Genomic DNA, 14,681 nt, shown 5'->3' on the forward strand with positions numbered 1-14,681 from the left:
TGAATTATTTCACTTACGGATTTCGTCGAAATAAAATGGATATTCTCCAGGCATCGAACAGTTAAGGCGAGTTTTCAAAAATGAAGTCCATCGATCGCTAAATGTATGAGGGCCTCCTTTGTCATTTAAGCAAATCCTGGCAACTCTTGAATATACAGCCTGAAATTGTATTTGATATAAGTAAACGATATATTCGACAAAATAAAATTTGAACTGTGGTTTTTTAAAGTAGAACGAAGTTTTTAAATAAAATTAACAATAACTAACCTTTCCACAGTTCATAAACTCAACGGCGGTTTCTCGGTAGAAAAAGTAAACATGACTGGTAGAGGCCACAGCTCCCACGAAAGAAGGATCGTTTAACAAACGGAGATCCGAACGTTCTGTTCGGACTGGTTCTCGATAAATCAACGGATCAGTACCGGAAAAGTCCGCAGCTGTTGCTGTATATAATTGACCATCTGTAAATAAACCAGAACATATTAAAATCGATGTATTTCTCCTTAAATTGGTCTTCAGGGACCTTGTTTTAGGTTAAAGAATTAAAACGTAATTAGAGAATTAACATACCAACAAAAATCGCCGTGGAATTATGTTGAGGATCATAAGGACATCGGCCCGAGCCGTCGATTTCTTCCAAGTGATGGTTCGGTGGGTGCCTCGCGTACCGTCGGCATAACGGTTTAAATGCATTGGTGCCGCAAACTAGGAGCCGCCCGTGCGACCGCGCCGCCACTCTTGGGTAGTTCTGGCATTCGTCGGCAGACTTCCCCTTTAATTGACATAGTTCTCTGTGCGCGTCAGTAGACTGCCATTCTAACCTCTGTGGACAAATTAGAAATTGCATATTAGAGTGCATGGTCTTTTCTCTGTGATGAAACTACAGCCTACTTGAATGGAGTAATTCTTTTTGATATAAATGTTATTCAAATGACTCCACAAATCTCATCATAATTTGAAACGAATACTGATATGTGTTTTTGTTCGAGTTTCCTAGTATATTACGCACATGGTCATTTACTATTAGCCGATTCGTAAACAGAAATTAAAGTGCAACCTAGATTGCAAAAGTGGACGTCTTTATCATTTAAGCGTACAGTTATCACAACGTTATACTGTGATAGCTGTTCCGATATCGTTATTACTATAAAATCGTTTATGATTGCGTATTGAAATTACACGAGGATTATTTTTAGAACACAGGCAAAATAACACGTATTTCTTTTTTGGGTTATTTAAAAATACAAGACAAACAAATACCATTTTCAAGCGTTAAAGAAAAAAGTAACCGTATGTGATTAGTATTCCAGTAAGGTGGAGTGACCGGCCAGCGCCGTTGCGCCTCTAGTCTGAATAATTCAACGCATCACTGAGCCGGCCAACTCTAATATATTACGAGTAATTTAAAACACCAAGCTTGACATTGAATTTGAACCTTTGTATACAAGGGAATTATTATTAAACAATCGTATGAATACCTATAGCACTGAGGAGTTAAATTTAAATAGTCATACCGCTGGATGCCGTGTTGGGTTGTCTTTACGACTGTACCTATGTAAGGTAAATATTATTGGACGGGTTGTAAATCTCCCTAAGCTGTACATTAAACCTCTTTTCTATTGCTGCTTGTATAACCAATGGTTTTATGGATTCTGCCAAGTGTTACGTTGTTTACCGTTTAAACGTAACTGCTTGTTATATTTTTTGTTAAATAAGGTTTTTAATCAGTAATTTAAATTATAATGTCCTGATGTAAATCATTGTATGAGCGTTTAATGAACTTGATTTTGATTTATCTTAGTAAGGCCATTGAACGAATGTTTGACTTGCTGCCATAAAACATAAATTTATGTGTATAGGTAAACACAGAGCTGTTTTTCACGAGTGAAACGTGAGTAATTTTTGGCAGTGAGCCAGACAATCTCTTGCCCTACGTCCATACGTCCATTTTGCTTCGTATTTTTACGCGCCGTGTGGTGCCATCAATCCGAGCCTCAAATATATTACACACTTACGACTTTTGTATAAAGCGTAGCTATATAAAATCAAAATGTTGTTCAAAACTACACAAGCCTTACTTCAAACGAATATGTTGTATGATTCATGATTACGAGACATTTTTTTCTATAGTCTGTTTTTTTAAGAATTCTCAGTAAATGCGCCGTCTGAAGGGCTACGTGAACAAGTGTTTAATATTTGCTAAAAGCGATCCATAAATTGTACATTATTTTTATAAGTGCACATTATATGTAATGATAATAAAATAATGAGAACAAGTTAAATATGTAAAGATTATGAAATACAATTGATGAGCCGTGTAATTGTTGGCCCGACGTACTTTTACAAACATACTATGCAAGCAAGAATGTGTAGCGTGCAAGTAAAGTTACGTAATCTCATGATTCACTGTTATAGCAATTGACTCGGAAAGCATTTGCCTTTTAAAATGTTGGTGCGACGATGGTATACATATAACGGTAAATAAAATCTTATACGATTTAGAAAATAAACAGCCAGCGCGCGAAATGGGTCGTAACGTAACTAAGAATAAACAGTGAGTGCAGTAGAATACATACGTACGTAGGTACGTACTACAGTTGTTTGCGCAAGATTAGATACGAAAACCTGTAGTGGAGTGCGATACCTATTAAGGTTTTCTTTACTGGTTTGTTCGACGACAGGCGTCTGCTACTACATTCGGATCAACTCAGCCAAATTTATGGCGATATCAATCTGGACTATCTGGTTACTGTTCTGGCGATATCCCTTATCTGGAGTCCCATATTTTGGGCAAATACAAGATAGCAGTTCCATCGGAAAATCATTTTGGTTCAAAATCAGTTATTAGAGTTCTTTGTCATAATCAGCAGTATGAGGAAAAAATATAGTCTACATTGTCGCTAGCTAGCTGTCGATAATTATGTAAATCATTCTTAGATAAACCTATAATCACATAATAATTTCATAAGTAGTTTCCTGTGAAACCAGTTTAATAATAAATAGTGTAATAATTACCTGTTCCACATTTTCCGACAGATCGTAGAGGCTGAGATTGTAGACTGTGTTTCTGTAAATGTACAAAATCATATTATTTTTCGTATCGAAGTAAAATATTAGATTGGTATAACTAGGTACCTAATATTATGAATAATGGAACAGGTTTGCTCTGAGAATGGTAGCACCTGATTAAATAATACTTTGTATTTCGTAATATGCCTTCTTTGGAATTGGCTGATCGGAATGCATTTGCATAATTGGTACAATCAGGACGACGTGAATGGAGTTGTATTGTAGATAGTACTATTGTTCAATAGTAATATTAGCTTACCTGCCACCGACTATGATTGAGAAGTCATCTTTGTCTAATATACGGAAGTGGTCCGGCGCTGTTGAATTTCCAATGAACTGCTCTGAAGTCTCATCACCTGAAGCAAAGGAATACAAGTAAGTAAACTACATATATAAATAATGTATTTCTTATCTGCTTAAACGCGGTGATTTTTGGCTGATGAATTATCTTATTTTTGTTAGGTATTTGAATTACTAAAACCTACATATTTGGTTACATATTCTCAAGGCTTCCTAATCGAGGATATTATTTTTATAGATTTTATAATTATTCAACGAGTTTAGCAGAAACTTGCGTGGGTGGTTGTCTGTAGGCGAGTGCATTATTCAGACAGATACAGAGCTCAGCAGAGATTAAAAAGATACAAAACATTGCCATTGAATATTTAAACATTGATGCAAGGATGAGGTGCTTTAATTCCCGCTTAACACGCTTGCTATGCCCATAGATATGTACTCAACAAAGATATTAAATTCTAATGCAATTTATGTAGTAATAGATATTTTTTTAACGCTTTTGTTGTCGTTTCGTATGTGCATAGTAAAGATTTTTTGCAGAGATCAAACGAACAATGTTCCCATTGTACAGCGATTAAACAACAATTAACGTTTCCGATTTCATAACAATCTGTTGGGAAATTCTCACATATCTCTGTAATGCACCGAAATCCCAAGAAGTTTCTTGCACCTGCCATGTATCCCAAGAAATAAGGTATTTCATTTGCCGATTTTAAAAAAAGAACACCAGACTTATTTGAACTCGGTACCAGTACATTTAGAGGTTTTATATCTTTTAATTAATTATTAAACTTGTTAACGTGATAGTAGATAACTTACCATATTTGATATGTATGCGTGCGTTGGCATCCGGCATCCAGGCTTGAGCCGTGGACGCTAGAAGCACAAGGACCGCGCGCGCGACGGCCATCTTAGTTTAATATCTCCTTTCTATGCGCGCCATCTTCCATTACTTCTTACTCTCTGTAACAAAAAATATAACAACATTTAGAAAAGGACAGGAATACATTGACAACAATTTAGCATTCAAAGGTTTTCTCCACGTAACTTTTTTACCGCATTCGTTTAATTGGACTTCAAACAAGTTTTACCATTCGACCATAAAATTCTCAAAGATAATAACCCAAATGCATCAAACATTTAGGTTATTCGGATTCTAGTTCAATATTTAATAGTCTAACTAAATAGAAAATGAAAATTATTTTGATTTCCCGTTAGTTCACGTTGTTACGAATTTAGTTTCGCCTCTCAATCTTTAACAACTATGCTATTCCAACAGTAGAAACAACAGTTAAACAATGGACATGTTTAAATGTGACTCACGGGACAAAGAAAATGGGGTAACAACCCTGTGCCAAACTTTGGTACATATTCTAACATTTACGTAGTATTTTTGGGCCATTAGTTTGAGTACCTAAATGTGAAGCAAGATAGCCCCTTATGGTGTAATATTTCTGTAGAAAGTGCACCGAAATGACAAATGTTGTCAATATTTTCATTGTCATGACTGTAGTTAGACCGCAACGGGTTTTTAAAGTTACTCTCGTTTGTAGAAGTATTATTTTTCTCTCCAAAAAACATTGCTATTAGAGACTGAATATTTAAAATGATAAATGTTAATGAGAGCGTGTGATGTCGTTTAAGACATGCATGTCTAGTGGCTGGTCTGGTTCTCGGTCACACGGGACGGTCGTTTGACGCACGCAGCATGCATCCGCACACGCACTCATTGCTCAGGATTCGCATACATTTTTTTCATTATTTTTGTAACTATCCTTGCCGATCGTGAGAAACAGAACTCGATCGTCTCGTCCTGTTCGTGATCTTAGCAGCGTTTACTCGTTTCGATATCTTATTTTTAATCTGCTTTTTATACCTTGCTCGATACAGTTTATTGAAGACGGTTCATTTTTTTAATACACAGGCATTACAGTAAATTGTCGTCGTAAACCGGATACTTCTGATCTATCTGATAAATATTTAATTGGTTTTCTTGACAGTGTTTTTATCGTGGGCGACCAAATGCGGTTTATGTACATTGTAAAATATGTCTGACCGTATTTCTAACCTTTGCTGCGTTCGTTCAGTAAATTAGACACAGTTGTTGAAACGATAATGCGAGTGAAACTTCACATGTTGAAATGATTGCAGGTAAAATTCCTTTAAAGTTATTGAACTAAACCCGGTAGGTACCAATGTTTATGTTATGGGCTCACTACCGTCTAAACATAACTAACATAATGTAATATTTATATAAATATTATTTTCTGAAGTCGTGTGAGTAATGGAAGTTTAGTCTTGGTATAATAAGGCTGCGTCAAAAATTGATTAACGAAAATCATACTATAAGCGAATGTCATAAGGTTCGCGTTGTGTAACAAACAATACATTGTAATTGAAAAGGGTTGAGCATTGACGTAACATGTTGGCTGGCTGCACGCGCACTTGCACAGATGTGCCGTAATGGCACGGAGGACTGAGTGCGCGGAGGGCGACGCATACATTTGATATTTTCATGAGCCTGTTTTGCCACAACGTTGCTGTTTTGGGAGCAACTGTTCACTGATGTATGCTATTTAAACTGGTTTGCGTGAATTCTGCCCTAACGATATATTGCAGTTCGAAAATACAATTTATGGGTGCCGTGTGTACCGGAACAATTACTATGCAAACATTGAGCGATTACCAGCCGATAGGGAGGCCAAATGTAATTAAGTTTTGTATTAAACTGTAGAGTCACGAGTTACCATGTATTATCTAAACAAATAAATGATTTGCGCCAGCAGCTGGCATCGAAATATCAAAGAAATAAATAATGACATCGCACCGTCTAACTTCGAATACGAAATAAGAAAGATATAAAAATGTAAAGGAGGTGTTCGAATGAATATTTTATAGAACGTGTTAGCCACAGTAGTTGGTGCTTGTTGTCACATTGCAGGCAGCACACGTAGTCACGGTCAGTACAAGTCTAATGTCTTGTGTGTGTCAATGTTAGTAACAACATTACTTTTTTGTGTAAAATCTACGTCTATGTTGTACGGATACTTTTACTATAGATTTTATGAGTTATACTACAACAAGCATCATTGGATCTTTTACGTATTTAATAAATACTCTTTCAGCAGATGCAAGCTCAATATATTGTAAATAAGATAAGGCTGCAGTGGCGCAAACCCGTTTGACACTTGAGCCTTAATGTGGAGACAGATGCAGCGACGTGACGAAACCCCACACGATCTCACGCGGATCAGGAAGCTGCGGTTATTTTCCGTCAACCGCAATAAATAACAATCCAAAAGAACGCGGGGTTTAACGTACGCCTTGAAGGACTATGTTAAGACGATAAAAGACAGCTTCTCGCCATTTTTCCATATCAGCACGCAATTTATTGCCCCTTGTGGCGGTGTCACGCTTGTAATGTGTCTTTGAACAATGTAGGATATCAGTGCTACAATAAAGAGGTACGTGCCACGAATACAGACGACTTGCCTGATAAATATTACGTTTTAATTTGTATCCGTTCATAAGAAGTTTGATGCTATAATGAGCAGAAATTATAATTTCTAATTTACAACCATAAAAACGATATGCAGTGTTTAATTGACAGTGGTGTTAGATGTAATTTTACGCTTATTAGGCAAGCGGGTGGCTTAGAAAAGACTACAGTAGTCTAGACTGTATGTGCCGTTATTTTAATTAATAGCAATTAAAGAACTTTTTGTTGATGATGACTTATGAAGCTCCGTGTGGTCCACTCTCGTAAAATGATAGAGCTATTCCCCGTTTCGTGATATTTCCCGACTTGTTCTAATTCCTGTATATTTCTGTTATCCCGGGCTCAGCTCGTTACAGATAAGCCTGGGTGTTATGCAGTTTGCTCGGATATGTGTAGCTAACGTACGTGCACACTGCATAATGAGCACACTTAGCGTCACTGTAAACGTTAACCATTCATATACCTATATTTTGTAGGTCGCCTGTATTTACGTATGTCACGTTTAGTGGGACGACTAACGCGACTTGTGCGATACACAGGTGTTAATTGAGTCATTTCAACACAAAGTTGTATGCTGAAAATTAGTAGGTAGTCACATAATCTTGAGCCTTAAATAATTATTAAATTTACAATGAAGAGTCCACGTTTTTGTGTGATTTAGAGTAACATAAGAAGCTATCTATATTCATTCTGTACTGATATTAACTTTCTAAGGCAGTAATCTGTGAACGATCTTCAAGGTTCATGGGAATGAACTTAGCCGCAAACAATTGAAAATCTTGTAAATGCTGTAGAGCTTTTATTCACTAAATCAAATAGATTAATCATTATAAAGTACTATTCATTTGTGCTCTACTAAAAAAATATATGTTTTAGTTAATATCTAATAATTGTTTCTTCATAGATAAATACTTGTTTGCGAACTACACATATTTTGATAAATACAACTTGCTAGCGTAGCGATAAGGAAGCGATAAGACCCGACATAAAACGTAATTTTATTACTAATTACAATTTTGACACGAATCTATACAATATACTCACTTCATTTGACTGGTCATACAAGAAATGTAGAGACGAAACTAGTCCCGTCGCAAGGTATGCGACGCATCATTGTAGTGTATGTTCCTATTGTTCGCTTTTTCATATAGAATTAAGAGTCTACAATGTCTACATATCATAAAGAGTTGCATACCTTGCGTACGCAGGCTCAGTTTGTCGCTACTTTATTGTAATTCACCCGAGCGTATAACATAATAATGTTCAAGACATCACTGTTCAGCTGCAAAGAAACATTGCTATCTAAGTTATCCTTTACAAGTCAAAGGTTTTTAAATATCATAACACGAGGACTTCGGTCTTCGTTTTTATTGTAAACAACATTGATATTACCTACAATACAAATCACGGACAGGAAATAAGAACGTGAGGATATGACACATTGTATAATTAAATTAATCATTGTTAGTCACTTAGTACTTATATAACAATGTCCATCTTTTATTATTTGGTTTATCATGGATTATTATTAATGAAGTTGTAAATATAGCAGTACAATGCCGCATTATTTTGTGAATAATTAGGATTTAAGCAACACAGCTCGACGGCTAACGAACTATTCATGAATTTACTAATAGTACTTTTTTGAATACCTAATTCTAGTCTAATGTACGATTTTGACACAACATTCAGCTCTATATTTCCCTTGTATGTGCAGACGGGTAGAGTAGGTAAGCTGTTAGTTTATCGGACATTTATTTTTAGATAAGTTCACTGTCCCAGCCCGCGTCAGGTATAAGAACGAAATGGCTTCCTTAATGTCACCAGCAGACTACGATGGCCACTTGTTTCCATCCTACTTATAAGAAAATGGAATGAACTTCCCTCTGTTCATAACGAAAAACTATTTAATAGAATGTTTTTCTCAAAGAGGAAAGCACTCTAGTACTCTACATCATTATAAGTTTTGCGTTACTCACAGTTTTAAAATATTTTGCTTTGTTATGACCTGGTTATTCCCGTGGGTTTGTGAATTGATAAAGGTAGGCATGTAGGATATTTTCTGTAATGTGTTTATGTGAGTACCTACACTGAGTGTATCCACATATTTTAACCATGACTGTTTCACCGATGAGTATTCCTTCCCACAAGCATTTAATTGAGTACTTATAGTTATTATTAATGATTTCGCATTATATAAGTATTGTAATAGGATTGGAAAACATATTAAGAGTAAGTACGAGTGATTATTTCCTGTTTTACTATATTACTTATAAGTCATTACTAATTTGCTTTACTATCTCTATTGCAGGTTTTATTCCATTCTTACCAAAAATTAAACAAAATTAAATGTTGTTATTTTACTATTTTATTATTTTATTTTATTATTTGATGCAAATAACTGCTCCGTTTGTTTATTTGAAATTGGTTATATAATCTGGACAAAGCCTTAATAGGACTCTTTGAATTAAAGTTATTTGCTTTATTATTATTTATTAAACCTATTTGCGTAATTGGCGGTTAATAAATATTATTGCAAATGTAATTGGATAACTGAATTATTTATTATACAGTGTCAATACCAAAATTTGGCGCTATTCGAAAATGTAGCCCAAATTAAGTAATAAATGAACTTTAATAAAACTGGATGTTAATTCGATATTGCAGCAAATAATGTAGAATTTTGACAAAACCGTTGGAGCGGGTTAAATAGGATCATGTAAATTAAATTATCAGTTTTGGGATGGCAGAACACCCTTTTAATTAGTAGGATTATTGGTGGAGCTTAAATTTGATTGGTTTATTTATTAAAAAAATAAATGTGTCATTCTATGCATATTCTACTTGAAACGTTTAACATTTTGGAAGTAGTTCTGTGAGTAGGCCTTGTGCGTTGCATTGACCCATTGGCCCTAGTTACAACTAGTTAACATTTAGTGTGCCCCGACTCAACGCATCTGGTATTTTCGTTGACTATCTTGTCTGTGACACATGGCGCACACTAACTCAGGATGTTGATAATGATTTTCATTCATAACTATTGTTAAGTAAAGTAATTGTTTTGTCTATTTATAAGTTGAGCGTCGTAGGATCTTACGCTACAATGAATCAGTACAACATAATTAGATAGGTCAATGACATTCCTTTCGGAGGCATGTTCTAGAAGCATATTCTGTGTTTTTTTTTATAAATTCATCGTGTTTGTAACGTAGTTTTAGTAGACTTTTGTATCACATTCAATCGGTTATAGTGCCCTAAAAAGAGTATGTATGTAAAATGGCTACTAATTAATAAAATTTAAAACTCTGTGGTCGCAAGTGGGATGTGTCAGTGTAGGTGGATGACATAATTCAATTAGAAACTAGTTCAAGTGAACAAATTAGTACAGAACAACATTAGTAATGCTACGTAATTAAAATTTTCGGCGATGTGGCGATGACTAATATGTAGAAGAATCTATTCTTGTTTCCTATTTTTTTATGAGATATTTACTTTACAACTCCCTAGTTCTTATGCTCTTAATCTTGAGGATAAAACAATGACGGATGAAAAGGTAGAACAATGCTTGTTGCAGGTAACTAGATAGTTGCTTTCTTTGTAAAGGCTAAGATAGTGAAAACTGCTTATCGACTTACTCATACACTTAGATATCGTGTTATCATTATGGTCAATAAACTGGGAACAGCAATGTTCTGGTCAAAATTTTGATATTTTAACAAAAAAGCATTGAGCAACAATTTAATATCGCCTAATTAACATTATTAAGTAAGTTAAGTAATAATGTGCTTAGTTTTGAATAAGGAGACTGTCATGGCTTGTCTTTTAAACGAGTACAGTGAGTTACAAAGGGGGACACAACAGTCCGCTTTCAAGTCTACAATTTACACCGTTGGCGTTGAGTGTCTAGTTGGGTCGTAGAGTCGTTGGCGGAGCGGGCCCGCTCGCTCGCTAGTCGCTTGCCCTGTGTCAACAAAGCGCGCTCTCTCCTTCACTCCCCTATCCTATGGGTTTTGTTTGCGCCGCCTCCGCAACGCTCTCAGGCGCGGCCCGAGGCCCATGCCCGCTACTTTTAACTACAACCATTGTTACACAAGTGGACACTCACCAATTTTGATTATTCCTGATATTGTAATCCAAATTTGTTTTGCGTCCAAGTCACAGGTCATCGCATTGTAAAGATAGTAAAATTCAAACACTGTTTTTATAAGCACTAACACTCATTCATAAATCAGTCTGACATAAAGTCAGATAAACCACAACGAACACCAAAAATCACAAGGCAGCACTAGTGATCACAAAGGTAGCAACCGGTTTGTAGGAGAGTGTAACTGGTGGTGTGTTTACAGTGGGCGCGTTCACGAAGCCAGCGCGTAGAGTATCGCAGTCGCGTGCTCTCGCGGCGCATTCAGCAGGGGCACTGGCGCGACAGAGGCGCCCCACTATCTCGCGCCAGAACTTGCCCGACAGGCTTCTCTACTTCTTTTTCGAACGTGCGCGTGCGCCGCGCCGATGCCACGTTTCGTCCCGATACGTTGCCAGTTCTACAGTATTTTTTTTGTTTTGTGTTGACGCTTCTAAATGAGGGGCCATAAAATAGAAACGTGGTTTGACGAATAAAAAATTAGGAGGGTAATATTAGTTAGTTACCGATTCTTCTCTACACTTTTTAAGCTACTTGAATAAAGTCACTGTTATAATGCAATCGTACATGTGTTACTTTATTACAAAGTTTCGAAGTAACTGACTAGTTTGCCGCCGGTGTGCAATGAAATTTTATTGAAATAAGTTTACACACAATTTGTTTAATGTTCTAAGTGAAATCGGCATTATTAATCACTTTAATAAACGTTACTATGTCATGGTAGAGTCATTGGAATATTCATTAATATTTAGTGTAGTTTGATAAAACTTCATTTGCAGTATTTGCTATTATTATTTCTGCGATTTAAAGCCCACGAAGGGACAGGCACATGTGGCAGTCTCAGTTTATTATGCTGCGTTCACCCCTCGCTGAGCGCCAGGTAGAGACCGTCGAGCGGTTGAAAAAATAACCGAGGAACAGTCGCCCTATTCTGTTACGTAAAACTTTTGTCTCAATATTTATGATTTGCTGTGACAACTGTTACTAAGCCAGAATTCTATAATTAAATATACCTACCTGTTTTTAATGTTTGATGTTATTCACATTACAGCTAAAAATAAGCAGTATGTAGATATGTTATTTTCGCCCAGAATAGACTTTTATAGAGCATTGTTAAATCGAATTATGTGAATATTGTATAAGTCAGACATTTATATTTAATTAAATAACACGAGATTAAAAATAACACGTTTCTAACTTGAAGTACAAATGAAAGATTCTTCTGGCTCGTAGGGCTTTTAAATTGACAGAATTTGTCTAAATAAAAGGAAAAAGTGCGTTGCAACATTTATTATAGAGGCTAGCTTCTATTTATAACCGGTAATTCACAAAGATGGCTACGGTTTCAAACTGGAGATGTTGAGAAGCCATTGAAGCATAGCCACACAACATCGTACGTATTGTGGGAATATTTGTACGTGTCAGGTGCTACCTGGGTCTGTACCTGCGGTAATGCCATTATACAGCCACAACCTCCTGTCAAATTTACACTGTGGTAATACCATCCTTACTACTATACATCCGTACAATTTTTAGCGTTGTAGAGCAGACATTATATAGTAAAATTAGGATTGTTGCTTATGAAAATTTCTCTAGAACCGATTATTGAAGCCAATGGCATAAGGTTTATGCCTCAAAAATCCACTCACCCATTTTAACAGTAGGAGCATTACTATAATAGAGCCAATATAGATAGAGCAATCGATACTGCCCTATGGCTACGTAACGTCCGACTTTCTCTTGAATAACATATTACGGCAGATAAGCTAGAAGAGGTCCAAGATCTCTGATAGGTAGAGCAGGTAGTGGAGAGGCGCTGCGGTGCGGCCGCGTGGCCCCGTACGCCGCGGTGGGTTATCGCGGACATTTGTCACAAGCAAAACCATTCAACATTATGATAAAATGGTCCCAACTTGCGAAACACAACCAACTTCTAAACACATTCCTTTAGAATAATCCTGAGGACGCCAAACATTTTTGAATACGCAAAATTAATGTAAGGACATTTAGCGGTGTATTTTGGCTCCAAATTTCCTTATCAGATCGAAACGGTTTACGATCTCGACGGCGCCTATTTGCATATCAGTGTCGGTGGTGTGGGTGAGTAGTGCGGAGTACGCTGCAAGCCGGGAACAATATATTTCAGCAAAAGACGACGCGCTATCTCTACCTATTGTACAGACCGAGAAAGGCAACTGGCATTATGCCACAACCAGACAAAAAAATCTGAAATCTCAAAGTACGAAGAACGTTAGGATTTTATAGTCGTATTGTCTTACTAGTCGAGACCTTCCCCGTAATCGTTGTGACAGAGAATTCTCAATATGGCTACTTACACTTAATCCAAGTATCAATATATTTATTTACCCTAGATTGGCTGATAGAGTGCGAGTGAAGAACAGATTGCGTCCGTTACAAGTGCAGAATGTAAGTACAAAATAAACACTTCAAAACTTGTGCAGTTTGCAATATCCTCGATAAGGCGAAAATAGTTATCTCCGGCATTCAGTGAGCCAAGAAGGGTAGCGCGGGCGATATCTGTTAGATGGAGCTTCGCTAACGACATCGCCCGACATCTCACTCGCCGAGGAAACCGCCACATCTTTTCTACATTGAACGCTCAGATAAGCGTAGAACGCCATTTGTCATTACCATATCCTGTCTATTCGCTCGCTCTGCTCTTATTAATAATGAGTTCACGACGAGCTACGAGAAAGAAAAATTCTACGTGATTGAATGCAGTCATGTATTTGGAAGTTGGGCGTGTAATCCGTTTGGGTTTTCTAAATTCATCTTGAGCACGTCGACTGATAAAATTAGACTGGGACTGCGTGTGTTCATCTTTTATTATATGCTTATAACAATATAAGTTGCGTGGCCGGAGAGTTATACTGGTATGGTAATGACTGTTGTGTAATTTGTTACAAAGACATTCGAATTCCATAGCGACGAAGTCCACGGGCACAATGATTAAGATAAGCCTGTTCCACTTGTTATAACGATTTTAGAGAGATTTATGGTAACTTTTGCAACAGATTTGTATTAAAATCTAAACCTTAACAAGAAATCTTAAAAATTCGCAGTAACGTTTACCGAAACATTCATAAATGGTCCATCATTTATGAATTGACAATAAGAGGTAATTTTCGATGCTATTTCAAAACTATTTTCCGAGTAGAGTAAAATAGTCCGTCATTTAACAAAATCATAATGGAACCACAACAAAGACGTCGGGTTTACCGCTTACTACACACGTATCTAAAGAATTTAAATTCCGGCTTACACATAAAGCTCAGGCTTGATGTATTACAGGTGACATAAAACGCTCCGCGGATGCGCGCTGACGGTCTAATTCCAAACAAATGCAAATTGGGTGGCGCTGGTATAGTGGACATCCGCTGAATACCCGCGTATTGTGCTCGGTGCGCTAATGGCCGCGTAATTGGCACGAGGTTAATCGCGGCCACACGACCGCTCTACCTGCCATGTCCTCTTTAATCTTTCGATAGCGAGACCTCTATTATTTACATATCAATGTGTTAACCTTTCATCTGTGAACTGTCTCTCATTTATTATTATCTGAGTAGATTTCAAAGATTTTTAGCATTCTTTTTTTTCTACTTTAAACTCTACATTTTCGGTTGTCTATCTACCTAACTAAGATCTGAGGATTAT

At 36.6% G+C, this 14,681-nt stretch overlaps 1 protein-coding gene and 1 long non-coding RNA gene across 3 annotated transcripts in view; one reads left to right on the plus strand and one right to left on the minus strand.

Annotated features, from left to right (window-relative positions):
- LOC113496405 (semaphorin-1A-like) overlaps positions 1-14,681 on the minus strand; it is a 60,407-nt gene that overhangs the window by 4,121 nt on the left and 41,605 nt on the right. Inside the window, exons 1-7 of one of the 2 annotated variants that reach the window (XM_026875597.1) lie at positions 10,971-11,272; positions 4,186-4,329; positions 3,329-3,425; positions 3,016-3,067; positions 571-823; positions 268-461; positions 18-159 (exon numbers count right to left, since the gene is read on the minus strand). In XM_026875597.1, the coding sequence (XP_026731398.1) occupies positions 18-159; positions 268-461; positions 571-823; positions 3,016-3,067; positions 3,329-3,425; positions 4,186-4,276 (829 nt within the window). In that variant the 5' untranslated portion in view covers positions 4,277-4,329; positions 10,971-11,272. Of the gene's footprint in view, positions 1-17; positions 160-267; positions 462-570; positions 824-3,015; positions 3,068-3,328; positions 3,426-4,185; positions 4,330-10,970; positions 11,273-14,681 lie in introns of those variants that run through there. The other variant, XM_026875599.1, reaches the window with a different exon arrangement.
- LOC113496409 lies at positions 4,336-11,567 on the plus strand. Its single transcript, XR_003400810.1, has 2 exons — positions 4,336-10,439; positions 11,212-11,567. It is a non-coding gene; the product is annotated as an uncharacterized LOC113496409 (long non-coding RNA).

Source organism: Trichoplusia ni, chromosome 8, assembly GCF_003590095.1.
Source record: "Trichoplusia ni isolate ovarian cell line Hi5 chromosome 8, tn1, whole genome shotgun sequence".
In the NCBI taxonomy this organism is placed as follows: Eukaryota; Metazoa; Arthropoda; class Insecta; order Lepidoptera; family Noctuidae; genus Trichoplusia; species Trichoplusia ni.